General features: G+C 42.1%; 12 protein-coding genes across 12 annotated transcripts; 8 read left to right on the top strand and 4 right to left on the bottom strand.

Annotated features, from left to right (window-relative positions):
* Positions 1–329: 329 nt before the first annotated feature.
* SJAG_00372 (plasma membrane proteolipid Pmp3) lies at positions 330–1,053 on the top strand. Its single transcript, XM_002171619.2, has 4 exons — positions 330–453; positions 579–646; positions 759–794; positions 866–1,053. The coding sequence occupies exons 1-4, from the start codon at positions 424–426 to the stop codon at positions 903–905; spliced, it is 174 nt and encodes a 57-aa protein (XP_002171655.1). The 5' UTR covers positions 330–423; the 3' UTR covers positions 906–1,053.
* A 230-nt stretch (positions 1,054–1,283) lies between these two features.
* Positions 1,284–1,696, bottom strand: SJAG_00373 (TIM23 translocase complex subunit Tim16; the record flags this gene model as incomplete). The annotated part of the gene is made up of 2 exons (XM_002171620.1): positions 1,284–1,627; positions 1,657–1,696. 2 exons carry the CDS (start codon positions 1,694–1,696, stop codon positions 1,284–1,286), a joined length of 384 nt encoding a protein of 127 aa, XP_002171656.1.
* A 285-nt stretch (positions 1,697–1,981) lies between these two features.
* On the bottom strand, positions 1,982–3,040 carry SJAG_00374 (hypothetical protein; the record flags this gene model as incomplete). Its single annotated transcript, XM_002171621.1, has 2 exons — positions 1,982–2,953; positions 2,999–3,040. 2 exons carry the CDS (start codon positions 3,038–3,040, stop codon positions 1,982–1,984), a joined length of 1,014 nt encoding a protein of 337 aa, XP_002171657.1.
* Positions 3,041–3,213: 173 nt separating this feature from the next.
* Positions 3,214–8,593, top strand: SJAG_00375 (nucleoporin Nup184). Its single transcript, XM_002171622.2, has 2 exons — positions 3,214–3,329; positions 3,403–8,593. The coding sequence occupies exons 1-2, from the start codon at positions 3,313–3,315 to the stop codon at positions 8,231–8,233; spliced, it is 4,848 nt and encodes a 1,615-aa protein (XP_002171658.2). The 5' UTR covers positions 3,214–3,312; the 3' UTR covers positions 8,234–8,593.
* Positions 8,542–10,160, top strand: SJAG_00376 (GTP cyclohydrolase). Its single transcript, XM_002171623.2, has one exon. The coding sequence runs from the start codon at positions 8,815–8,817 to the stop codon at positions 9,724–9,726; it is 912 nt and encodes a 303-aa protein (XP_002171659.1). The 5' UTR covers positions 8,542–8,814; the 3' UTR covers positions 9,727–10,160.
* SJAG_00377 (hypothetical protein) lies at positions 10,158–12,118 on the top strand. Its single transcript, XM_002171624.2, has 3 exons — positions 10,158–11,279; positions 11,344–11,666; positions 11,735–12,118. The coding sequence occupies exons 1-3, from the start codon at positions 10,646–10,648 to the stop codon at positions 11,954–11,956; spliced, it is 1,179 nt and encodes a 392-aa protein (XP_002171660.1). The 5' UTR covers positions 10,158–10,645; the 3' UTR covers positions 11,957–12,118.
* Positions 12,119–12,165: 47 nt separating this feature from the next.
* Positions 12,166–13,478, top strand: SJAG_00378 (BUD32 protein kinase). Its single transcript, XM_002171625.2, has 2 exons — positions 12,166–13,067; positions 13,119–13,478. Exons 1-2 carry the CDS (start codon positions 12,459–12,461, stop codon positions 13,227–13,229), a joined length of 720 nt encoding a protein of 239 aa, XP_002171661.1. The 5' UTR covers positions 12,166–12,458; the 3' UTR covers positions 13,230–13,478.
* Positions 13,415–14,512, top strand: SJAG_00379 (AP-1 adaptor complex sigma subunit Aps1). The gene is made up of 3 exons (XM_002171626.2): positions 13,415–13,692; positions 13,763–13,893; positions 13,961–14,512. Exons 1-3 carry the CDS (start codon positions 13,530–13,532, stop codon positions 14,126–14,128), a joined length of 462 nt encoding a protein of 153 aa, XP_002171662.1. The 5' UTR covers positions 13,415–13,529; the 3' UTR covers positions 14,129–14,512.
* Positions 14,513–14,758: 246 nt separating this feature from the next.
* Positions 14,759–17,461, top strand: SJAG_00380 (vacuolar protein sorting-associated protein Vps41; the record flags this gene model as incomplete). The annotated part of the gene is made up of 4 exons (XM_002171627.1): positions 14,759–14,920; positions 14,965–15,106; positions 15,165–15,323; positions 15,378–17,461. 4 exons carry the CDS (start codon positions 14,759–14,761, stop codon positions 17,459–17,461), a joined length of 2,547 nt encoding a protein of 848 aa, XP_002171663.1.
* Positions 17,462–17,506: 45 nt separating this feature from the next.
* On the bottom strand, positions 17,507–20,992 carry SJAG_00382 (curved DNA-binding protein Cdb4). Its single transcript, XM_002171629.2, has one exon. The coding sequence runs from the start codon at positions 20,883–20,885 to the stop codon at positions 19,722–19,724; it is 1,164 nt and encodes a 387-aa protein (XP_002171665.1). The 5' UTR covers positions 20,886–20,992; the 3' UTR covers positions 17,507–19,721.
* SJAG_00381 (thiamine-phosphate dipyrophosphorylase/hydroxyethylthiazole kinase) lies at positions 17,857–19,404 on the top strand (the record flags this gene model as incomplete). Its single annotated transcript, XM_002171628.1, has 1 exon — positions 17,857–19,404. One exon carries the CDS (start codon positions 17,857–17,859, stop codon positions 19,402–19,404), a length of 1,548 nt encoding a protein of 515 aa, XP_002171664.1.
* Positions 20,930–22,302, bottom strand: SJAG_00383 (RNA polymerase II associated protein). The gene is made up of 4 exons (XM_002171630.2): positions 22,234–22,302; positions 22,122–22,190; positions 21,736–22,039; positions 20,930–21,687 (listed from the first exon to the last, which is right to left on the bottom strand). The coding sequence occupies exons 1-4, from the start codon at positions 22,292–22,294 to the stop codon at positions 21,336–21,338; spliced, it is 786 nt and encodes a 261-aa protein (XP_002171666.2). The 5' UTR covers positions 22,295–22,302; the 3' UTR covers positions 20,930–21,335.
* Between the last annotated feature and the right edge of the window lie 379 nt (positions 22,303–22,681).

Raw genomic sequence — 22,681 nt, 5'->3', positions numbered from 1 at the left:
AGACTGGACAGTGAGGCGCCGGGTTTTGCGACGCGTGGGGCTTGTGTATCCTCTGCTATTGGATAAAATGTGAGAACATTAGCTCTTCAAGTCGCTCGGTAAACGACTTATCAAAGGATATCATCCTGTTATGCACTTCCCTATCCAGCTAACTCGGCAAGCCAATGCATCACAGGGTCGTTTCGATCATGGCTGCCTTTGCCTTGTCCACCGGTCAAAACCCTAGTGATCATTTGGGTTCGAGAATGTATACAACATGACGTAGCGTGTATGACGTGGTGATACCGAAACGCCCTGCTCACAGAAGATATAAAGAGAGACATTTCTGCTCTCTGCTTCTCACATCCGCTGTTCACATTGTGTATATAACACTCTTCATTTCTGTATACGGTACTGGACACTAAGCATTAAACAAACTACAAAATGGCATTGACTGGAAGTGATATTATTAAAGTACGTGATAGAGCATAGACTCTGACGACCGGCTCCGCAATCCGTTCGGATGACGGTGCTACGATTCCATTGCCGCTCTCTAGTTGCCAAGCTTTGTCTCTAGCACTAGCTAACTAGTGTTTCAGATCATCTGCGCCATCTTCCTTCCACCTGTTGGTGTTTTCTTGGAACGTGGTTGTGGTGCCGACCTTCTGTAAGTCCATCTCGGTCGCATGGATGTCGCGTTGCGACTCCGGTCTGATGTCACGTTGCGTCGTGGCCGACTAAATTACACGTCATCACATTACTAACGCTGTCGTGTGCAGTATTAACATTCTTCTGTGTTGCTTGGGTTACATTCCGTACGTCACAACGATAACGTTCTCTGTCGCACAGCTGTGCGTGTGCGTGGTCATTTTACTAACTGCATTAGTGGCATCATTCACGCTTTGTATATTATTCTCAAGTACTAAGCTGCATGTTGACCTGTCACGAAAACATTTCAAGATGCGAACGAACGGCGTGCAGGAAACGTCACATCTGCGCGTCCCGTGCTCAATGTATGTATCCCTATAGCCAGAGCTGTTTATATTTTTTGAATGGTTAATTTGTTTTCCTGGATGTCCTGGATGTTGACATAAATACTTTTTAAACGCTTCAAACGATCAGGTAGCGAAGTGTCGAAGTGTCTTTGTGGCTTGAAACGAAAACATCACATTTACGTCCCTCTGAAATGAACGACAACACTTGCATTACAGTGCCATTTTTTACATCGTCATAAAAGGGTCCGATTGCTGGGCATTGTTTGGAATGTATGATATGATACAAGATGCTCGTGCGAGTCCCGCTGCCTACTGTTTCTCCTCTGTCGCCTCGGTTGCTTGACTCTTGGCAACCTCAGCCTTTAACCGCTCGTGTGCGTTGAAGATTTTGCTCTGCAAGTAGAACGATCCTCCCTTCTTAGGATCGTTGTTGTCGAACATTACCTTGAAACGCCGTTCAAGCTCTTCAAGCGTTGTGGAGTCGGGGCGGACGTTCATAATGTCCGCAGCCTCTTCAGTGGAGATTTCTCCACGGCGAGCAGCAGACTTTGACTTTTTAGATCCACCGCCACTGCCCGACTCGTTTCCCGAGGCCTGACGACTGGCATTGGCAACCATCTGCTTGTAGGCTTGTACAAATGCCTTGCTTAGGACTGCATAAATTAGCTACTGACACTTGAACGTGAAGATTTTTTTTTCGATTCCGCCAAGACGTGACTCATTCCCCCGAGAAGCTGTGTCCCCGGTAGAGACAACGCAACGGGCTTGCCAAACGCGTTCCCCTTACCTTGTGTGCCCACAACAATGACCCGTCCCACGGCTCTAGGCAACGACATGCTTTGGATAGCAAAATTTCGCTGAGGCAACACTTTTCTGCTGTTGTCGCCCAAACGATCTCTCGCTTAAGCATTCTTCGCTTATACATGCATAACCGAGAAACAAGCGATTGTTTCCGCGGTACTAGCGCGGTCGTCGGAGGCATCTCCCGAAACAATTCGCTTGGGGAATTAAACTTCGAAGGGGGCTCCAAGAGCGCCGGGGAAGCCTGTGCGAGTCAAGTCAATAGTGACATTGTCGATCACGTCAAAGTCAGGTGCGTGTGATTCGTCGGTAAGGCGTTTCGAGTCTCTTGTGTAGAGCAGTGCTTCAAGCTCTTTGATGCGCTCCTGGCAGGCCGTAAACTCATCCATTGCGAGCTTATAACGCTCCAGTGTCTCCTTTAGCATTGCATTTTCGGCCAGCACCTTCTTAAGCTCAGCACGTGTGTCCGCCAGTAAATCGGTAGACGAAGTGGGGGTTGCTTGGGTGAGGATTGGAGTCGAAATGGGTGAGGCTTCTGGTCTAGACTCTGGCGAAGGAGTATTATGAACATCGGTCGATGTAGATGAGCGGGAGGAGGAGTGTGCTGGAGGAGACCGTTCTGCAGTCTCGTTGGTATCTGGGGTGGGCTCCACTGCTGGCGCAGGCGTCATCTCCGGCCCTGATTCCAATGTTGTTGACTGTTCTGTTGTCTCTGCTTCCGGCTCTTGTGTTTTAACAGCAGTAGATTCCGTATTTTCCTTTTTCTCCTCATTCGTGTCCTTCTCCACTGAACTTGCTTCCTCCATTTCAGTGGGGGCGTCATCAGTGGGGGCAACAGTCTCTGTATTAGATTCATCAGAAGTGGTCTTCGCAATTTCAGTGTCATGAGTTGTTTCGTCAAGTAAAGGTTCTGATTGCTGCTCTGGTTGCTCTGGCTCTTCCTGTTCGTTTGTCTTGGCTTCAGAGGGAGTGGACGACGCAGATTCTGCCACGGAGTCTTCTTTCGAAACAGCCTCAGCCGTTTCGCTCGAATTATTGTCCGGTGTCGAGGATTGTTTCTCGTTCTTTGCTTCCTCCTTTGTGTCTGGCGACTCTGGTTTGGCATTGGAGGCGCTGCTTTCTTTCGGCTTTTCTTTTGACTGTTCAGCAATCCTCTTCTTGCGTTTGGCTTCAAGAAACTGTAAAAGTTAGCACCAGAAAAACAAGTTCTTTCTCTAACGCACCCGTTTCTTGGCTGCAGCGAGCTTGTCTTCCCGTTCTCCCATACTGAATTATCTGCGGTTCTTAGTAAATGGAGCTTGTTCGACTACAGCAGTTTGTGGGGGTGGAGTTTCGTTCTATGATGTGGGGTTGGTGGAGTGAACCAGGCAGGCAATGTGGGGTATTAGTAGATGCTTAGTGGGGGCTATGTCAGTTTCGAGTTAGTAGTATCCACCAACGTGAACACAACTGTCTGTAGAGCAGCTCCCACCCATACCAACTTCTCTTTTCCCTGCATCGTATACGTAAAGTAAACGATCTCCTTGTTTCTCGCGAGATGGACAGTTCTATTGTGTATGTTACTGACAATTTGCATTCGGCCCGGTTTTGGTATTCGTGTGTCACCGTTACTAATGAACTTTTTTAGCTCGTGGACTTGGATTTTGGACGCGTTTCAAGTAAAAGATGATTCTTTCCCCGTAGAAGAATTCGAAAAAATTGTTGTTGAACGGCTGGATGGACTTCGCAACTTGGCTAGTCCCCTTCGTGGAAGCGTTCAAAATGAAAAATTATGCATTTATGGCCAGACAATATGCTTTACGGAGGCTCAACAAAAAAGTGCTAGCCGACTGTCTGAGTTGACGGGTATAGACATCTCGGAGGTCCTTTATGTGCTTATATCCCACAATGACTCTTTCTCGGAACGCAGAATGGAATCATTTGCTAGCGATTCATCGCTAGTACAGACGTTTACTCGTTCCTACAATATAGAGCGGCTGTCTGTCTGGAAACTTATATGTTTGCTGCTGTCTACTTGCTCGGACAGGGAAAATAATTGGCATGAAGTGTCAAGAAATATTATTGTACACGTGTTACTGGGAGCCGAAAAGAATACAGCTACTGGCTCTGGTGAAAACGCTGCCTCTCAGTACTGTGTGCAGGCCATACAGCTTCTGGAGCAGCTTTACGAACAATCTATCCCTACTCGAATCTCAAAATTAAGTGAACAGGCCATTGGTCAATGGTACTACTTTCACTTCTCGGCCCAATTACTCTTGGAAAAACTCATATTCGCTCTTGTGTACGATCTGATACCATGTACAGCGGAAATTGCTTCGGCCTGGTTTGAATGCATGCGTAAGAGCCGTATGCTCCAGGAGCAGGACTTCGTCCATCTTGATGCCCAATTGGGGCTGACTTTGTGTCGCCAAATTGTGTATCTTGCGGTCATTGTTTCAGTAGAGTTCATTGCCCTGGACCGGCAGTCGCAACCTTTCGGCGAGCAGCCAGGCTTTTTTATGCTGAATGGAAAAACAGTTATCAAAGTTCATGAGGCTTTCATGCAGCTTGCCGGGGAGCCAACAGCTGCTCCTGCTTGTATGGCATGGGGAATTGCCCTCCATCTTCTTGATGGGTCTCCGGAAAACTTGAGTGTAATGACTGATCAAAAAGAAGTATCGGCGGCCATATTCCACGATGTGAAGAGCAGCTACCAGTACCTCATTCGCACTACTGTGCATCATGACCTGTTCAGTATAATGAGTAACCTACTGACTAGTCTCAAGGGTGATCCTTCGATGGACCGGTATTGTGTTGTGTTGTCTCTTCTGTTTTCGTCAACAGTGTCCTATGTGAAATTCACAGACTCGTTTTTTGCGTGTGCCTCTGATCTTTTGCAAACTCCGGTAATACGCGACATGGCTGCTGAAGATGAAGATTGGGCTAGGGTGATTTTGCGTTCTAAAGCGCGTTTTCCTTACGATTTTTCATGCATCCCAATTTTTTTTCAGTCACTTGATACAAGTTCATGGGACGCCTTAGTTGGTGCGTTACAACTTGAGACACTCACACAAGCATTACCCGAGGGTTTTAAGGCTTATGAAATTATTCCTGAATCGCAGGTGTCAACCAATATTCTCATTGAGTTGCAGGCTCCCTTGGATTTGCCATTCATTTTTGAACCTACCTCACAATTCACCATCGCTTTACCAGCTGGCACCCGTGGCCGCATTATTTCTACCGAGACGTATCCCCCCGTCGTGATTTGGATGGTTAGTTATAATGCCTGGTCTCTGCTCGGTAAGTGGTTGTACACCATTGTGCAGACTAGAACGTTTGACGAAAACGAGGACAAACTTCACGTTCTAATCCCCACATGTGCTAAGCTCTTTGCTCAAAATCGGGGTTATGTCAGGCGTCTAGCCATTCTCGCTGCCGGTTCTGTTGGCAGTGAGACAGATTTCGTGAACACAATTTGCGATGTTTTCGATTATTACATGTCCCAACCTCTTGGCCGTGAAAGCCAATATGACATTTGTGTTGCGTCGCTTCAACTGTTGTCCACGTTCGTACGTTTCTCTCCTGCCCAGGTCTGGGCTTATATCACTCATTCTGCCCTTATTTCTAGCTCCGGTCGACAAAGCTATTTGGAGGCAGTTCTAACTAACTACGAGTGTGTTGTTGGCAATTACGATTTTACCATTTCTTTCTTTAAGTTTTACGATTTGCTCGTTTCTGATTGCATCAACACTTCAGCGAACGCTGATGGCTTCTCGGTTAGACTAAAAATGGAGTTCATGGGTACATCTCTGCAGTCGATGTGTGAAATCTTTTCAAGCTTTTACGATTGGTGTTACAAGGATGTCACTCAGCAGTATGAACTTGGTTTCTCATTTGTGAAGGTTGCCTCAAAAATCATTCACGCAGCTTTTGGCATTGAACTTTACAAGGAGCAGAAGGAAACGACTTCTATTCATCCCATTTATGAGTTGGGATCGTATCTTGTTGACAAACTTCTTGTTCAAAAGGCATCAAAAAGATACCTTTATTCCGTTTTCTCACAATATGATCATTTTGACGAACTGTATGCTACATTAATGACAAGCGTTCATCAGACTGGATCCGCTGTTGCTTATAAATGGGTTTTATCATCTTTCGAATTTCTCGATACCCTTATTCGTCTTCGTGGTTATCTTAATCTTCGTCCCTCTGAACTGGAGAAAGAGTTGTTTTCTCGGTCTACGAGCATTATCTCCGCGCTACCTCAATTTGAGGGATTTGTTGCGCCCTTGTTTCAGTTATTAACTTCGTTAGTACTTGCGCCATGGACGTCTGAAACGCCTTCACTCCTTGCTTATTTGATTGACTCTACGGATATGGTTGGCAAGGTCTGTACCCAAATTTTAACGAACCCTCTGCGGTCAGATTTGACAGAAGGCTGTGTGTGGAAGTTTCTCTCTTCATTGATGAAGGGCCAACAGCAAGGCTTAGCTGTCCTTTTATTTTCTGGAAAGCAATTTCCTCTTAAGCGCATGAAAAATATGAATCACTTTACAGATTCGCAAAAGGGTACTACATCTTTGACATCTATAGCTGAAAAGCGAATTGCCGATTTGCCTGATAATGCTGATTTGCAGCCCAAGTTACCCATTTTTGAATTCGTTTTCCTGGCTCGGAATTTCTGGTCTTCAACATATGCCAAAAATGAACAGAACGAAAAGTTCTGGAATACGATAACTCGTGTCATTTCCAGTGTACAGGAGACGGATGCAAAAGACAAAAATTGTCCTGTGATATATACTGCGGCCTCAAATGCTTTTCGGATTGCTGCCGTCCAGCTTTTTATGTCACAATCACGGAACAATACTAATGTAACCAAGCTGGTTGTGGATCCCATTCACTCGGTACTTGATCAGCTAATTCGTGTTATATATACGTTAAAGGATTATGATCATGAACTACATGCCGAAATACAGGAAGGCTTTCAGAAAACATGGAAGAAATTTCCTTTGCTTTCTTTAAAAAATACGGGGCTTGTTTCTCCCTCATACGGTGAGGAGTTCTTCTACAACATATCGCTTGCTCAACAAATGTTGGGTTTAAATCCGAAAGTCTCTGCACTAATCGAAACTGTTAAAAGTGTAAACGTAAACTTGTCGGTTGTTGATGCACAGGTTACGCTTCTTCGCTCTTGTTCTCTATTTTTGAGTTCTTTGGCAGACTATTCGAAGGTTGATTCAAAGGTAGCACTGTTGTGCCTAAAGGCGTCTGAATGGATACTGGAGTCTGTTCAGTCAGAACGTGTAGGTCTAGCTCTTTTCAATAGTGTTTACGCTGAGCGTGCACAGTTAGTTTTTCGCATGAGCCAACAATGTGCAAACATTGTAGAGTTTAATGAGGAAAATACAAAACTGCTCTACAAGCTCTTGTACTCCACTTGGAAATCTATAATGACTTCAAATTTCTCTTTGTACGACCCTTGTTCCGATACTTTCATGCCTTACTACCGCTCCCTTGTTCGTGCTCTTTACAATCTTCTGAACGTTCTTTTGTCGAACAAGGAGCACAAGGCCCATGTGAATCTCAGCACGGTCGCTGGAATTCTTTACATGTGTCATAGAAAATTATCACAGCTGTTTGAGAAGGCTATTTCTCAGCCGAGCGCCGAAATTCATGCTGACATTGTGCTATTCAACTCACTACATGAGCTGCTAATTGATAGCCGCTTAGTAAAGGGCTTGGAGACACAAATTGTGTCTTGTATGGTCAACACTGCTTCCGTGGAAAACTGTGTTCACCTCCTTTCGTGGTCGCATGAACTACTTCTTGAAAACCAACCTTACTTTGCTGATGCTGCCATTACGTTTTTGGTCGCATGCTCAAAACACCCTATTGCTGCAGAACAGATTGTTAACACGGGGTTATTCACCGTTCTTCTTGAGGCTAGAGTATTTTCAACTTTAAGAAATTCATCTGTGACAGCTGAAGGTTCGCCCATATTGCACCGGATTTGGACACGCGGAATTCTTCCTTTAATGTTCCAGACGATCAAGTTTTTGGGTAATCGTATACAACAAGAAACGCGTGAAATGCTTTTGTCATTTATTCCGCAAATACAGACGTCCTTACTGAATTGGCGTCAGCTTCCCCAAAATGTGAATCTTGCGGCTATTGATGAGACGTTTATGATTGTTCTTTTGTTTGAGTTGTTGCAAACTTATAACCCAATTTTGCTGCAAGAAATTGGTGCCGCGGAAATGAAAACACAAATGATGAACGGCGTTGACTATCTTATAACACACCCCAATTATTTGAGCACATTGGCAACGCCTGCTAGTGTATATGAGCAAGTTTATGCGGTTGACATTATCGGTTTACCAAAAGAGGAAGCAGTTGCAGGCTCGGAAAGTCACTCCTCTCCTTTTGCAAACTTAGTACGTTTACAGTTGGATAAGCTGAAAGCGTATTTGGAGCGGTAACTATACCTGATTGCCAATGCTTAGACTTCCTTGCAAAAGGTGGTCTAATTTAAAAGTTTAGACACTTACAAAACGTGCGCAAACGTTGGAGTTTTAGTTCTCATGTTTCAAAGAACATAAGGTGACGGACATTCTTTATGTTCTCCAATGCTACTTTCTTTTTTCCTTTATGTTTTTGTAAATGTACTTTGCAGTAATACGAAATAGACTGGTTGCGGGCTAGCATTATTATAAGGTTCTGTTGGGAGTGGTTTTACATGTCTTTCTGTTTTGAGTTTGATCTACAAAAGTAATTTCTAATGGTACTTGGTGTTTTCTTACCTGTTCAGTTTGTTTCTTTGCGACTTTTCATTTGTTGACAATCCTTAGGAAAATGACACGAATAATGTGTTTTTGTACTTACACGACGGTTGAAACCTGAAGAATTTTGTTCGTTTACTGGGTATGACAGATAATTACTAATTTGTGCCATCAGTCTGGGCATTCCATCTGCTTCCACAACTTTCATCAATAAAAAAAAATACTGTTAATATAGAACCTTTTTTCTTAAAAATTGTTCTATTTCTATTTAATAAAGTCATATGGAGACACCAACTCCTGTAAAACCGAACGCTCAGCTCGTTCAGAGTGAAATTGAGTGTGTGAACACGCCGATTCAATTTCCAAATGGACAACTAAAACATCCAGTCAGAAAAATAGAGACACCAAAGGCATTACCGAATGTCCGTTGCTTAGTGAGAGCAAGAATTCCAACGGTCCAAGGAACTGAGATATTTTTGCATCTTTACAAAAATGACCAGGATACGAAGGAACACCTCGCTATCGTTTTCGGAAACAACATTAGATCATCTTCTTTAGACGCGGTACAAGAGGGTGAAACCGAAATGGACCGAATGATTCGTGGAGCTTATGTTGGAAAACTATATCCTGGACGCACGACTTCCACGGCAGATTTTAAAGTCCAGCAGACAGAAACTGAAGATAGTGATGCTCCGTATTTGGTTCGTATCCATTCGGAATGTTACACTGGCGAAACGGCTTGGTCTGCCCGATGCGATTGTGGTGAGCAATTAAATGAAGCGGCAAGACTCATCAGTAACGAGGGGAATGGCGTTATCGTGTACCTTCGACAAGAAGGAAGAGGAATTGGATTAGCTGAAAAGCTTAAGGCTTACAATCTGCAGGATTTGGGTAACGATACAGTGGAAGCAAATCTGTTACTACAACATCCAGCTGATTCACGCTCCTATGGTATCGCAACCTCTATACTTGTTGATCTAGGACTTCATGACATTCGTTTGCTTACAAACAATCCGGACAAAATTACTAGTATCGAAGGGCCCAATGATGAAGTCCATGTTGTGGAACGTGTTTCCATGATTCCAAAGGCATGGAAGGGTGAGAAGGGCGTCAAAAGCAAAGAACTCGGTGATTACCTTCGGACAAAAATAACAAAAATGGGACATTTGCTCGATGTCCCGGATAAACTTTGATGTTTCGTGCCCTAACTATTTTATTTTTTTTTGTTAGACAGTATGAACGATGTGTCCCGAAAAAAATAATGTTTTATTCATCGTTCATTGTTTTCATGCCTGAAGTAAAGTTACTAACAGTCTTGGTGTTTTCCAACCTTTTACATTTTAGGAATGTTCTGTGACATGTTACATGACTTGGTATCATCAGAAATGTTTCTACCTTTATTTCATTAGTACTTTTTGGTAAAGAATTGTATTTACAATAGAATTCTACGATTTGTATATAAGTATTTTGCGAATGAAGCAGGTCCAGTTGTAAAATTGGAGTACTTTAGTTTCTCATTAACGTTTACGAAGGTTTTATCGATTTAACTACGTTTTAATATTTAGTCAAGCTTCTATAAAAATTCAAATTACTTTTGCTTTGTTTCAAGAAAGATCATATTCTTGCCGACAAACGTAATCCCACAGTGCTGATTTCATACAAAAACTATTAATTGGAAAATATTCAAGTGTTTGAGTTTAAATTGTTATCTATAGTTTTGTTTCTTCTTATCACCAAGTAGTAAAAGGCTTTAGCTAAAGTCTTGCCTTTACAAAACTTGTTTGCTGTTCAATATCTATCTTGGACCTTTCATTACTATTGCAGTATTGGAATCAATTTTTAAGTAACGTTATGATATTACTAAAAATATTTACTAGGCTATGAAAAGAAGAATGATATATTACAAGTTTTTGTATGGCATTACTATACGTTTTATTGTTTCAGTAATTGTTCTGGTTACCTGCCTCACCACTCATCTTGCAACAATTGTATTTACGCGACAGAGAGACGTTTGTTTACACATTGAAGGGCTTTACTGAATCTCGTTTACACGTATTAAAAGACAAAAAACGCTCATGATAAAAAAAAACGTATCTGTTGTTCACTAACGAAATGGATTTAACAACAAATGATTTTGTTAACTGGGATTCCTACGAGGTAACATACGTAAATGCACTGACCAAAAATAGTAAAAACATCATGATAACTGGGAGAATCACGAATCTAAGTAATTCTCAGTCTTCTATGCCATTTTACACACTTAAACTTGAAGACAATACCGGCATTTTGAACGTGAAATACATTGTATCCGATGCATCTCCGCATTGTAAAGTATTCCAATCTTTAAGACTGGGTGATGTCGTTCATTTGTACAGTAATGTCCGTTTAAAATATTCTATATCAAACGAACCCTATACGGTTTTAAATGCACGCAACGTGGATTCAAAGCTAATCAAACTCGACAAACTAGAACGACAAGAGTATGACTATATGTTTCCTAATCCGTCGAAACTTTGTACATTACCAATATCACCGGTCTCTACTTTACTAGATTGCGTTGAGGGTTCATTGACTACAGCCCTTGTAGCGATAGGCTGGATGGAACCAATTTCCCATTACTTAAGCCAACCGAATCGATGGTGCTCGTCGCAAAGGATTTGGGTTTTTGACGCCACTGGCGAAGCATTCATCACGTTGAACGGCGATTCACAAATCAAGTCTGTCCGGCGGTGGAACAGGCAAACCAGTAAGTGATGTGCTTTTATTCTTTTTGATACATACTTGCTCCTGCTAACTCAATACTCATCTAGTTGTACTTTTCCATAACTGCACCGTTTTAAAAAATAAGGGCACGATTGAATTGGGATTACGTTCGGCAACCATATACCCTAATCCTGAAATTTATCAAACGAATACCTTGCGAAAGTTCGCGGCTCAGCGATCAAGATTAATAAAACGTAATAGCATACAACTGCACACATTCCGATACCTTGACATTTTGACAAGCACACAGCCCTTTGAAAACTGTTGTCGCATAAGTCTAATCTTGCTCAAAACTCGCTTTGCACAGATGAAAAGCATTCAAGATGTTGTTATATGGTCAAGAAATGCGGTACCTCTGTATGCTAACTATGTAAGTTAGCGAACAGTTGAAGAACTTGCTCATGTTTTCCTTTGAACATTTCTAACCAACACTTTTAGATTGAAGTCGTTGCTGATGAAACTGGAAGTTTGCACTATCCAAATGTCAGTCAAGCTCTATTAAAAGAGTTGATTCAATATGAACCGATTGAACTTATTCAAGATGAAAATCAAACACTCTGCTTGCTCGACAATCTGCTTAAATATAGACGGTTCCTTGCGATAGCCCGAGTCTGTGCAACACAAGTTTATTTGTATTCATTAAATGAGGAATTTAAGTAAGCTACAATTGGTTAATGATCTACTGGACCTTAAACAAACAACGGTTTAAGTAAAACAAGGCTTCTGTTATATTTTTTCTCAACTACATTTGATATTTAATATTTAGTATGAATTCTTAATTTGTACTTGAGGTGAACGTGAAGAGAATGTCATGGAACGATTTACAAAAAGGTACCTAGTATCCGTTGAAATATGTTTAAAGTAATGTTTCCAAAATACCAAAATTCAAAAATGTTGATCGTTAACAATTTAGTAGAACTTAAAGAATATTTCTCGCTTAAATTGTTCCGACCCGTACTAATATGTTCATCAATCATTTGTGACAAATTATGAACAGAACTTTTAGAAGGCATCCTACGTCACCAAATTCACCTCCATTAACCTACTCTTTTGTTGCTCTTGTCGTTTGCCATACGTTAATCAGGGTTGTTGTTTGACTCGTTCAAACTAGTTACACTTTTCGCGTCCTGGTTGTACGGCCTGCTAATCACAAACGCGTCCAATGACCGAAAAACAGGATTTACGGGAAACTTGTAAAGTTCTTTACTCTACTAGTGAAGAACAAAACAGGGTCACTGTGAAACAAGGCGCAGAAGCTGTTGTTTTTCGTACAAGTATATTTCCGGGGGAACCTTGTCTATTAAAATGTCGTCCAGCGAAGCACTGGCGGCATCCTATATTAGATCAGCGTCTTACGAGAAGGAGATGTCTTGCTGAGGCTCGTTTGTTGGCAAAATGTCAAACATTGGGACTGAAGTGCCCTTTGCTATATTTTGTGGACCCTAAACGCGGTGAAATTTATATGGAATGGATCGAAGGATGCTCTGTGCGTGACTATATTCGTTCTATTGAGTCTTCAGAAGAATATGAAGTCCTTCTCCGACGTTTAATGAATAACATCGGTAAAGAAGTTGCTAATCTTCACAAAAACGATATCATACATGGTGATTTGACGACAAGCAACATGATGTTACGTAACAAAAATCAGGATGATATTGTTTTTATTGACTTTGGTTTGGGAACGGTCATTGAATCAGAAGAAGACAAGGCTGTTGATTTATATGTTCTTGAACGGGCTCTTGCAAGTACACATCCCAACAGTGAACAATTGGTATGAATTTATTGGTGTTAAGCCTGCTTGTAACATATGCTAACTATGTAGTTCTCGCTGACATTGGAATCGTATTCGAAAAGCTGGAAAGCTAGTAAATCAGTTCTTCGAAGATTTGAAGATGTTCGCATGCGTGGAAGAAAAAGAAGTATGGTCGGTTAAGCCGTCCCTTCTGATAATCTAATAGCTTTCCTTTCATCTTTGAGAAAATTTTTGGTCTGCTTTTCGTTGATTTCTTGTTCGCAATCAAGTTCAGACTTCCTTCCCGGCGTTTAGGAACATTTGCAGTCTTTTTAAGACGAAATCCTCCGTTCATATTTAATAGAAACTATTTCTCCCTTACTCATTTTATTATAATACGATACTGTACTGTTTTTTTAGTCGGGAGCTTTTTGTCTTAAAGTCCCACCCACCAACTGCCTTAGCGGATATCAAGCCTAATTGCAACTCATTTACTAAGAAATGGCTATTAACTTCCTCTTACTGATTAGCCGGCAAGGAAAGGTCCGTTTGGCAAAGTGGTTTCACGCTTTGTCGGCGAAAGAACGTGTCAAAATTGTCAGAGATGTTGCATCCATCGTTCTTGTCCGTAAACCAAAAATGTGTAACTTTTTTGAGTATAAAGGTTTGTCAGATACATAAGAGCATGCTCTATATGCATTTTTTGGTGGAACTTACTGCTAATTCTTGTTAAGCTGGCAAAATCGTATACCGAAGATACGCGTCGCTGTATTTCGTATGTGGAATTGATTCCACAGATAACGAATTGATTACATTAGAAGTTATCCATCGCTTTGTTGAGTGTCTTGACAGATACTTTGGTAATGTAAGTTGTCAATTTGGTCCCATGAGTATCCGCGAAACTTGGTGCAATTGCTAACAACATCAACTAGGTCTGTGAATTGGATCTCATTTTTAATTTCGAAAAAGCATATTACGTCTTAGAAGAGATCTTGCTTGCTGGACAATGTCATGAAACTAGCAAGCTTGCCGTACAAAATCTAATGCTTGGCGGAGATGCTGAAGCAGAAATAGAGACACAGCAACATGAGGTACTCTAAGTACTCTAATGATTAATGGCCTCTGTCTTGTATCTGTCTGTGATTACAGTCCGTATCTCCCAATAATGACTTTTGGGAAACAAGAGCTTCATCCCTTCTTTCACTTTTCCCCCTCGCCTGCATAGATTCTCATTCATAATCATGCCCATAACCTTCCAATCATGTATGCAACCTTTGCATTCATTTTCCCGATAGCTTGTCGTGAAATTTAACTCGATTTCTCAATAATTCACGAACATAGCTTCGATTAATGTTCGCAAAATCTGCTGTCTTACGTTCCAAGTGCTCATACGCATAAATTATTTTCATGGAGGCTCGAAGCTCATCTCTATGTTCGTTAGTTAGACAGCTCAACTGTTTTCTGATTCAAATTGTTTTGGCCCATTAGCACATTGTCCACATTGCCGTCTTGGACTTCTGTAGGTCCCGTTATCCCGATTTACGAGTTCCGTAGTTTGGGCTGGAGCACCTTACTTATCGCAAGGCATCATTATAATTCGTAGTTTCGCGATAAACTTCGATAACACATATTACTGAGCCCCAGTGAGATATTCAGACAAACTATTCCCTGGGTATGATGACGCTTACGCGTCTTCCCAGTACGAATGTGTACAATTTGAATTGTCTGTCATGTCTGACACAGAAACATCCTCCTCCGACGATTCTAGTTATCATGATAGCTCTGACGAAGATGAGGAGCCTAAATTGAGTTATGAGCGGTTAACGGATAGTTTCTCAGAGTGTTTTGCTCAAGACTCAATTTCCGCTTCTCTTGTTACGAAAGAGTTTTATGTATGATGATCATTCTGTTTGCAAAAAAACTAATGTTTTTTGAGATTTTTGGTTCACACAATGGCATTCTTTACTTGTTTCGTCGAGACTATACGTTATTTCGCAAGCTTAGGTTTCATACCGCCAGTATTATGGACATCGACTGCGATCTGGAGGGCGAAGTTGTCGCTACTTGCTCTATGGACGGTGTGTAAATCTCAATGCGTCGTCTGGAGAATTATTCTAACCGAATTGTATTCCTTAGGCAAGATTGTCATATTCAACATTTCTTCGAGAGAAACAAGCGTTCACGACTATAAAAGACCATTACTCAGTGTTTCAATAGATCCATACTATTCGGGTCGTTCCTCTAGACAAGTCGTCTCCGGCGGACGTGCTGGTCAATTGGTTTTGACTGAAAAGGGTATTGCTTATTTCGATCGTTCAGTAAAGCATTGAGTTTCACTAACATGATAAGGATGGCTTGGAAGTAAAAACATAATACTCCATCAGAATTGTGGTACTGTGTATAAAGTTTCATGGCATAAGCACTTCATTGCTTGGGCGAGTGAAGACGGTGTACGCATTTACAGCACAGAATTCGGTCAACACCTCCGTTTCCTACATAAACCGAAGCGGCGTGCGAATGAACAACTGTTCCCTTATCGCTTTCACTGGCAATCGGAATCAAGACTATTAGTCGGATGGGCTGAGTACATCACAATTATTACCATTGAGCCAGCTCAAACAGCAGGTGAACTTCCTATTGCACAGGTAGAAGCAATGCTTGAGCTTGACTGTATTGTAAGTGGTCTGTCTATGATTGGCGGTAATTATTTGGTTCTGGCGTTTGTTGCCGATGCCGATGCATTTGCAATGAATGACACTTCTAAACTTCAAGAGCCTTCACGACCAGAAATTCGTTTGATCGATGAAGATTTTCAGGAAGTTTCCGGAGATGCACTTGGCTTAAACAGTTATGCGAAATTGAGGCCTCTCGACTACATACTCTCCAACGATATGAGCGAGTCTGGTGACGTTTATGTTGTTTCTCCTACAGAATACGTTCGTGTTCGTGAACGAAATGAGATTGACCATGTCGTTTACCTCCTTAGCAAGGAACGGTATTCAGAGGCTATAGATATTGTTCAAACCTTAAAAGAGGTTCCACCTAATCTGGAGCTTCGTACTCTAGGAAAACGCTATATAAATCATCTTGTGCACAAGAACGACTACAAACAGGCTGCCAGTATAATTGCATCCTTGTTCAAAAATGACATGACCTCTTGGGAAAAGTGGGTCTTTATTTTTGCTGAACGCGATCACTTGATGGATCTGGTAGACTATTTGCCTCTTGGAGAACAACATCTAAGCTCATTGGTATATGAAATGGTGCTGGCATACGAGTTGGGAAGCTCGGAAACAAAGCTGCTTCATTCTTTGAAAACATGGCCTTCGGCTTTATACAATGCGTACACCGTCAAGGATACAGTTCTTGAACGTTTTAAGCAAGATACTGAGAATCAAATCCTTATTGAGTGTTTGGCCATTTTGAGCATGGAAACGAAATCGCCAAAGGACGCATTCCATTACTATTTGAAGCTGAAGAGGCATGAGGCAATCCAAATTCTTTCTCAGTACAACTTCTATTCGGAGGCAAAGAACAATGTTGCTGCGTTACTAAGTATTCCACACGAAGATACCAATGAAGGTGATGCTAATCCTCTTGTTTTGGACATGCTGGTGCAACACACGCACACGTTTGAACTCGTAAGTGTTATCGATCAATTAAAAGATTGCCCTTCACTACTCTTTTCCTATTATTGTGCTTATGAGAATGTGTATCCTAATTCGCTGTCTGAGTATGGAGACAGCAAACTGGAACTGTTTGCAAAGTTTGATCGCAAACGCTTCTCTCGTTTTTTAGAAGAAAACCAGTGTTACTCTTTGGACCATGCTGTGGAAGTCTGCCGAGAGTATAATTATCTAGATGAACTCGTGTTCGTATTAACACGTATGGGAAGTAACAAAAAGGCATTGATGCTTATTATTAATCAACTCTACGACGTTGGTCGAGCTATTCAATACGTAAAGGAACAGGCGGATCAAGAATTATGGGAAGTTTTGATTGCATACTCTATGGACAAGCCCGAGTTTATTAAGACTCTTGTTGAAAATATTGGCACAGACAAAAATGCTATTGAACTAATTCGTCGGATTCCCGCAAAGGTTGAGGTTTCGAGTTTAAAATCGTCTGTCTTGAAGTTACTTGCGGACCACGAAACCCAGCACTCACTATATTCAGCATGTGATCATCTATTTAAGAGTGAAGCTTTGCATTACGCAGACATAAGTCATGATCAAGCAACAAAAGGTTTACTATTAAAGGTAGACCCTGTTAATAACTGCAATCTGTGTGGCCTGGATTTGTGTAGCACAGAAAAGCAATTTGGTTCTGCATCCATTGTGTACGACCCATCAACGAAATCATTTTCACATTACAATTGTTTTCAGCATCAAACACAGTCAGTCCACGAAGATGAATCTATACTGGAAATATGATAAGAATGGCAATCTCGTTGAGACCCACAGCACCGGATATCTCTAACAAAGAGCAATCACTCATCTCTTAAGTTACTATTTAATTTTCCTACTAATTATACTGACTGTCTACGATGGACGAACGAAAGAATAAGTGCTTCATTTTGTTTTGTTCTCGCCCAAATTCGTACTAAACAACGGAGTTCTGTCATGGAATCGTCTAAAGCATAGTTCTTGTTGTATTCCCTACATCAATTTCTCTTTTTTTCGGCTGGAAGTGGTTGATCGTTCAAATTTACGAATCTTGGCTTAGCATGCATCCGAAAACCCCCTTAATAAATAGACAGCATGGGCTCCTACTCGCTTCAGTTCTTTTCATACTAATCTGTGTGTAAGAAGCATCAGTTTCAAAAATTATGAAGCCAACTGTTGATTATTCGTTGTATTTGGTTACAAGCTCAGTTATAGTCCCTACAGGATCCACCCTGGAGCAGCAGGTTGAACAGGCTATTTTGGGCGGTGTTACACTTGTTCAATTGCGTGAAAAGAACGTCTCTACAAAGCTATTTATTGAACGTGCGGAAAAGGTGCTTCAAGTTTGTCGGAAACACAATGTACCCTTATTAATTAACGACCGAGTTGACGTCGCTCTTGCCGTAGGTGCTGAAGGTGTACACATCGGCCAAAGTGATATGGACTGTGCGACGGCTCGCAGAATACTCGGTTCTGATGCTGTTATTGGAGTTACGGCAAATAATATTCAGGAAATTGACAAGGCCGAAGCCGACGGTGCTGATTATGTTGGATTGGGCTCTGTTTATGATACCGCGACGAAGAATGTCAAGGATAGAATCATTGGCATTCATGGTCTTCGGGACCTTTTGGAACATATTTCGAATATGAAGCGCAGACTCCAAACTGTTGCTATCGCAGGATTGAACGCTAGTAATGTGCAGCGGGTGATCTACCTCAGTGAGGTGAATGGGGTGCGCGTTGATGGAATTGCTTTGGTCTCAGCCATTATGGCATCCACAGAACCAAAAAAGGCAGCGGAGAAGCTGATTCAATTAATCAAAACGACTCCTAAGTTTGCTCTTCCCGTCTCAAAGCTTCCAAAGTCTGACTCGACAGCTTTTGTTTCGAGTATTGAGCGCGTGTTCAGTAGAGCGAAATCGAAAACACCCTTGGTTCAGCAACTTACGAATAACGTCTCGAAGAACTTTAACGCCAATGTTACTCTTGCAGTTGGAGGATCTCCTCTAATGTGTGAATTTGATGACGAGTTCCCTGAACTCGCACGCGCTAATGGTGCTCTCCTTTGTAACTATGCAGCTGTAGATAAACTTGAGAGTTACATTTTCGCTGCTCAATGCAACAACGCTGAGAATAAACCTGTCATTTTGGATCCTGTTGGTGCTGGAGCTACAGAGGTCCGCAAACGTGCTCTAACTACGATGCTTGATTCCGCATACTTCGACTATATTAAAGGTAATGAAGGAGAAATCCTTACTCTCGCCGGAGTTGAAGTTCAAATGCGTGGAGTTGACAGCACGAGCGAGTTTCCTTTGACTGAAAAGGTACGAGTAACCAAATTGCTTGCTGAGAAACGTCGCTGCGTGGTAATCATGACTGGTGCTGTGGACGTGATTAGTGACGGGAACAGAACATTCGTTGTGAAGCGCGGACATCCAATGTTGGCAAACATCACTGCGTCTGGCTGTGCAATGGGTGCTGTTTTATGTGTCGCTGCTGCTCTTTGCCCCGAAGATCGACTGGTAGCAGCTTTGGCTGCTACTCTCTTATTCAGTATTGCTGGTGAGAGAGCTGCAAGTGTTTCGGACTGTGGACCAGGTTCTTTCATTCCTCACTTCGTTGACGAGTTGTATTCCATTACTAATGACTGTACTGCTCGCACATTCAAGGTTGCAGACAATGACAACGGCGTGGAAGAAATCGTTGCTTAGACATGACGAATCATAAGCCTATTTATGCATAAGTGCACTAGCATGAGTCATCATAGAGCTTTTTTTGAATTGACGAATTTACGGTTTATTATGATGTATCTTACAATGTAGTCGGAGCGGATCACAGAACAAGTGTGCATAAAATACACCTACCTTGTTTTGTGTTTTTCCTCTCTGGCAACTAAGCGGGTGTCAAGTATGTTACCAAACGTAAATAGTCGTGATTGTATTTTTAACTAGCACAAAATCCGTGCGTCCTATATAATTTCATAGGGGTGTCATAGACGGGAGCTTTTTTACATTTTTTTGAAGAGCATCTAGTTCTTGGCAGCAGGGGCAGCGGCAGCCTTCTTCTTGTTGTTTCTCTTCTTCTTGTTCTTGCTCTTAAGAGAAGTTTGCAAGAGTTTGAGGATTTCCTCGTCCTTAACGGACTTGGTAGATTGAATGTTCTCGGCAGGTTCGGAGTCAGTAATAACAACGGTGCCGTTCTTAGTCAAGGCGATGGTGCTGAAGAACTCGGCGACGTACTCACCCTCCTTTTCGACGAGAACTTCGTAGGGAAGAAGCACGTTGCGTTGAACACACTCTTGAATACCCATGCGAGCCTTGCGTTCATTCTCAAGAGAACGGACAGGGAAGGGGAAGGCACCGAACTTGGTTTGAATCTCGTGGTAAACCTTACGACTGGCTTGGAGCTTCAACAAGTAAGTGGTGTCGGTCTTCTTGTAGATGCGGGTAGCAATGTCAGAACGCTTGACCTTTCCATCGGCAGAAGTACTGACAAGGATATCCACACCGTAAACCTCACCCTCCTCAAAGGTGACAGTGTCGAACTCACGGCGTTGGTTGTCACTGGGGTTCAAGATGATTTGCTTCTTACCATCAACAACGTTGCGAAGTTGTTGATGAGTAAGCATACCGGCAAGGGGCTTGCAGTCGTAAGCGGCTGCGATCTTGTCGACAGTCTCAGTAACTTGCCAGTTTGTGTTGCCAGGCTTAATAAGACGTTGAGCAGCCTTCAGAGCGACAGAAGCAGCTGCGACAGCATCAGCGGCACGGCCAGAAACAGGCTCCTTGGAAATGACAATGCTAGTAGCAACAACAGAGGCAAAGCCATCAATTTGAGCACCAAGAGAAACCTTAACCAAATCACCAGTCTTCAAAGCCAAAGAAGCCTCATCATCACCGGGGATGGGGCAAAGGTGAGTAGCAATGTGGTTAGGAGACACAGCAGTGGGAAATGCGATACCCTTGGTAATCTTCTTACCACGGTATTGCTTGTCAAGAGCCTCGAGCAAAAGCTTGTCACCTTCGACGCAAATATCCAAGATCTTGGCGCCTTCAACGCAAAGGGCAACAACCTGCTTCAAGACATTTTGAGAAATCTCAGCTGCAGCCTTGTACTTGGTCAAAGTATCCGGGTTGGCCAAGGTGTAGTCGGGAGCATCAGCAGTAGTAGTAGTCTTCTTGGAGGAGTCCATAATGTCGGCAAATGTTGATTTCCTGTAAAAACAACTGCTTTTTAGGAGGACAGTGTAGAGGTGAGGAGGGACGAAGTTTTCCCTTGTAGCAGCACAACAAATGATGCAGTCACACATATACATACCACACCTCAGAATGTGGTCTTCTAGAACCTGTCATGAATGAAGGCTAATCAGATATAAAATATGCTCGCCAAAGAGTGTATTGCTTTCTGGGATTTTTCTATTTTGACAAACCAAATAGAAATAATAAAAAGTGAAAAATAGAGTGGGAAATAGAGTGAAAAAGAGGGTATATAGGTTTTTTCTTTATAAGAAAGAGTGAAAAAGAGCGTTCTGCTCACCAAAAAACCGATAATTTAAGAGGACCTGCTTCGAGAGGGTGAGAAGTCGGATGGAAACGTGTTAAACATGCGCAGCAAGCCCTCATGTAAACTGATTGTCTCAGTTCTAGTAGTAATCTTCAGAAGATTCACCAAATTCGCTTTCTGAATGGTCGGGACCCTCGTACCATTCATCCTCGTCGGGGTAGCTGTTCTGATAGAAACTTTCGGCATTGGAGTCCTCGTCGACATCGTCGCCATCATCAGAGGTATTGTCGTCAGAGTCGTCCAGCAGCAGTTCGTTTTCTAAGTTTTGACGGAACATTTCCGGAACTGCTGAAGCATCAATAACACCAAAGTCTGTTGTTGGTTTCGGGCTGTTGCTCGAATTAATGGTATAGATATCGTACACAAACTGGTCCTCTGTTCCCAAGTATTCTTTCACCATATACTGTAATTGGGGATGCACGTTTGAAGGTCTGCTGAACATGTTAGTAGCAAGACGAATAAGGCTAGATAATACTTACTTCTCCTCTTCGACATAATCTGACAAGACCGCATCGAACACGTTTCCAGTGGTACCCGATTCAATTTCCTGGATAGCAAATTTCTTATGAGTCTGCGAATTCGCTGAAGGGGAGAATTTGCGTTTTGAGGGCGTAGCAAATTCATCCGCAGCTACAACGCGTGGAATACCAACATGTCCACTATCTATCCAAGAAGGGCGTTGTTTCGTTTGAGGTGGATTGGCACTAATGACAGGGGGAGGAGCATAAGGTTCAACGGGTGCACCAGCTGATGGACCGTGAATGGTTTTAGCCAATTGAAAGCCTTTTTCACGGTTAGTTTCTGTATGGAAACTTGCATTTACAAACTAGGACTACAAAATCCAAGTTTGTTCGTGTTTTCTTACAAAAATTGCCATTAACTTTTGTTTTTTTTGATGGAGTTCCGGTGTGCGCAGGGTCGCCAAGCTGAAGATCTAAACAGTTAGTTATAAGATAAATTGAAGAATTTCAACGTACACAGCGCCTGTACGGGGTCTTCTGAAGCTTTTCGTTTCACACGCAAAATCGGAGGAGCCATGGTGTTTGGAAAGGGCAAAATCTCCAACTAAAGACGCGTCTGTATTTGACGCGTCAACCGTGGAGCATGCGCGGAAAGGCCGAGGAAGCGATAGGTAAGTGAATTAAAAAAGATTGGCTATTTATGATGAGTTTTCCTCTTTTTGTAATAATGTTTAATAACGGTATCTATTGTTTTCCTGTATTTGGAATTACTCTCCTATTTTTTTCGTTTAAGGATGAATCATTCAATTTGAACCGTTTACTTACTATAGAATATGATTAGCCTTCATTTCAAATCTTTCATGGTTTCACTGTTGACTTTATGTTCAAAAAACGTAAAAGTAACTATACACGACCGAATAATGACTCTACGATATTTAAACATCTTTAAAGACATGAGTTAATT

The sequence above is a fragment of the Schizosaccharomyces japonicus genome (genome assembly GCF_000149845.2).
Source record: "Schizosaccharomyces japonicus yFS275 unplaced genomic scaffold supercont5.1, whole genome shotgun sequence".
NCBI classification, from domain to species: Eukaryota; Fungi; Ascomycota; class Schizosaccharomycetes; order Schizosaccharomycetales; family Schizosaccharomycetaceae; genus Schizosaccharomyces; species Schizosaccharomyces japonicus.
The sequence above is the reverse complement of the archived record's forward strand: the minus strand, read 5'-3'. Positions and strand labels throughout refer to the sequence as shown.

Excerpts from the sequence above, each read along its gene's own strand:
- SJAG_00378 (XM_002171625.2), top strand. The coding sequence starts at position 12,459 with ATGACCGAAAAACAGGATTTACGGGAAACTTGTAAAGTTCTTTACTCT. Across the intron at positions 13,068-13,118 it reads ATCCCAACAGTGAACAATTG|TTCTCGCTGACATTGGAATC; the intron begins GTATGAATTTAT and ends CTAACTATGTAG.
- SJAG_00372 (XM_002171619.2), top strand. The coding sequence starts at position 424 with ATGGCATTGACTGGAAGTGATATTATTAAA. Across the intron at positions 454-578 it reads CTGGAAGTGATATTATTAAA|ATCATCTGCGCCATCTTCCT; the intron begins GTACGTGATAGA and ends CTAGTGTTTCAG. Across the intron at positions 795-865 it reads TGTTGCTTGGGTTACATTCC|TGGCATCATTCACGCTTTGT; the intron begins GTACGTCACAAC and ends TAACTGCATTAG.
- SJAG_00376 (XM_002171623.2), top strand. The coding sequence starts at position 8,815 with ATGGAGACACCAACTCCTGTAAAACCGAACGCTCAGCTCGTTCAGAGT.
- SJAG_00382 (XM_002171629.2), bottom strand. The coding sequence starts at position 20,885 with ATGGACTCCTCCAAGAAGACTACTACTACTGCTGATGCTCCCGACTAC.
- SJAG_00377 (XM_002171624.2), top strand. The coding sequence starts at position 10,646 with ATGGATTTAACAACAAATGATTTTGTTAACTGGGATTCCTACGAGGTA. Across the intron at positions 11,280-11,343 it reads GCGGTGGAACAGGCAAACCA|TTGTACTTTTCCATAACTGC; the intron begins GTAAGTGATGTG and ends ATACTCATCTAG. Across the intron at positions 11,667-11,734 it reads TACCTCTGTATGCTAACTAT|ATTGAAGTCGTTGCTGATGA; the intron begins GTAAGTTAGCGA and ends CAACACTTTTAG.
- SJAG_00379 (XM_002171626.2), top strand. The coding sequence starts at position 13,530 with ATGGCTATTAACTTCCTCTTACTGATTAGCCGGCAAGGAAAGGTCCGT. Across the intron at positions 13,693-13,762 it reads TAACTTTTTTGAGTATAAAG|CTGGCAAAATCGTATACCGA; the intron begins GTTTGTCAGATA and ends ATTCTTGTTAAG. Across the intron at positions 13,894-13,960 it reads TTGACAGATACTTTGGTAAT|GTCTGTGAATTGGATCTCAT; the intron begins GTAAGTTGTCAA and ends AACATCAACTAG.
- SJAG_00383 (XM_002171630.2), bottom strand. The coding sequence starts at position 22,294 with ATGGCTCCTCCGATTTTGCGTGTGAAACGAAAAGCTTCAGAAGACCCC. Across the intron at positions 22,191-22,233 it reads AGACCCCGTACAGGCGCTGT|ATCTTCAGCTTGGCGACCCT; the intron begins GTACGTTGAAAT and ends CTAACTGTTTAG. Across the intron at positions 22,040-22,121 it reads AAAAGTTAATGGCAATTTTT|GCTTTCAATTGGCTAAAACC; the intron begins GTAAGAAAACAC and ends ACCGTGAAAAAG.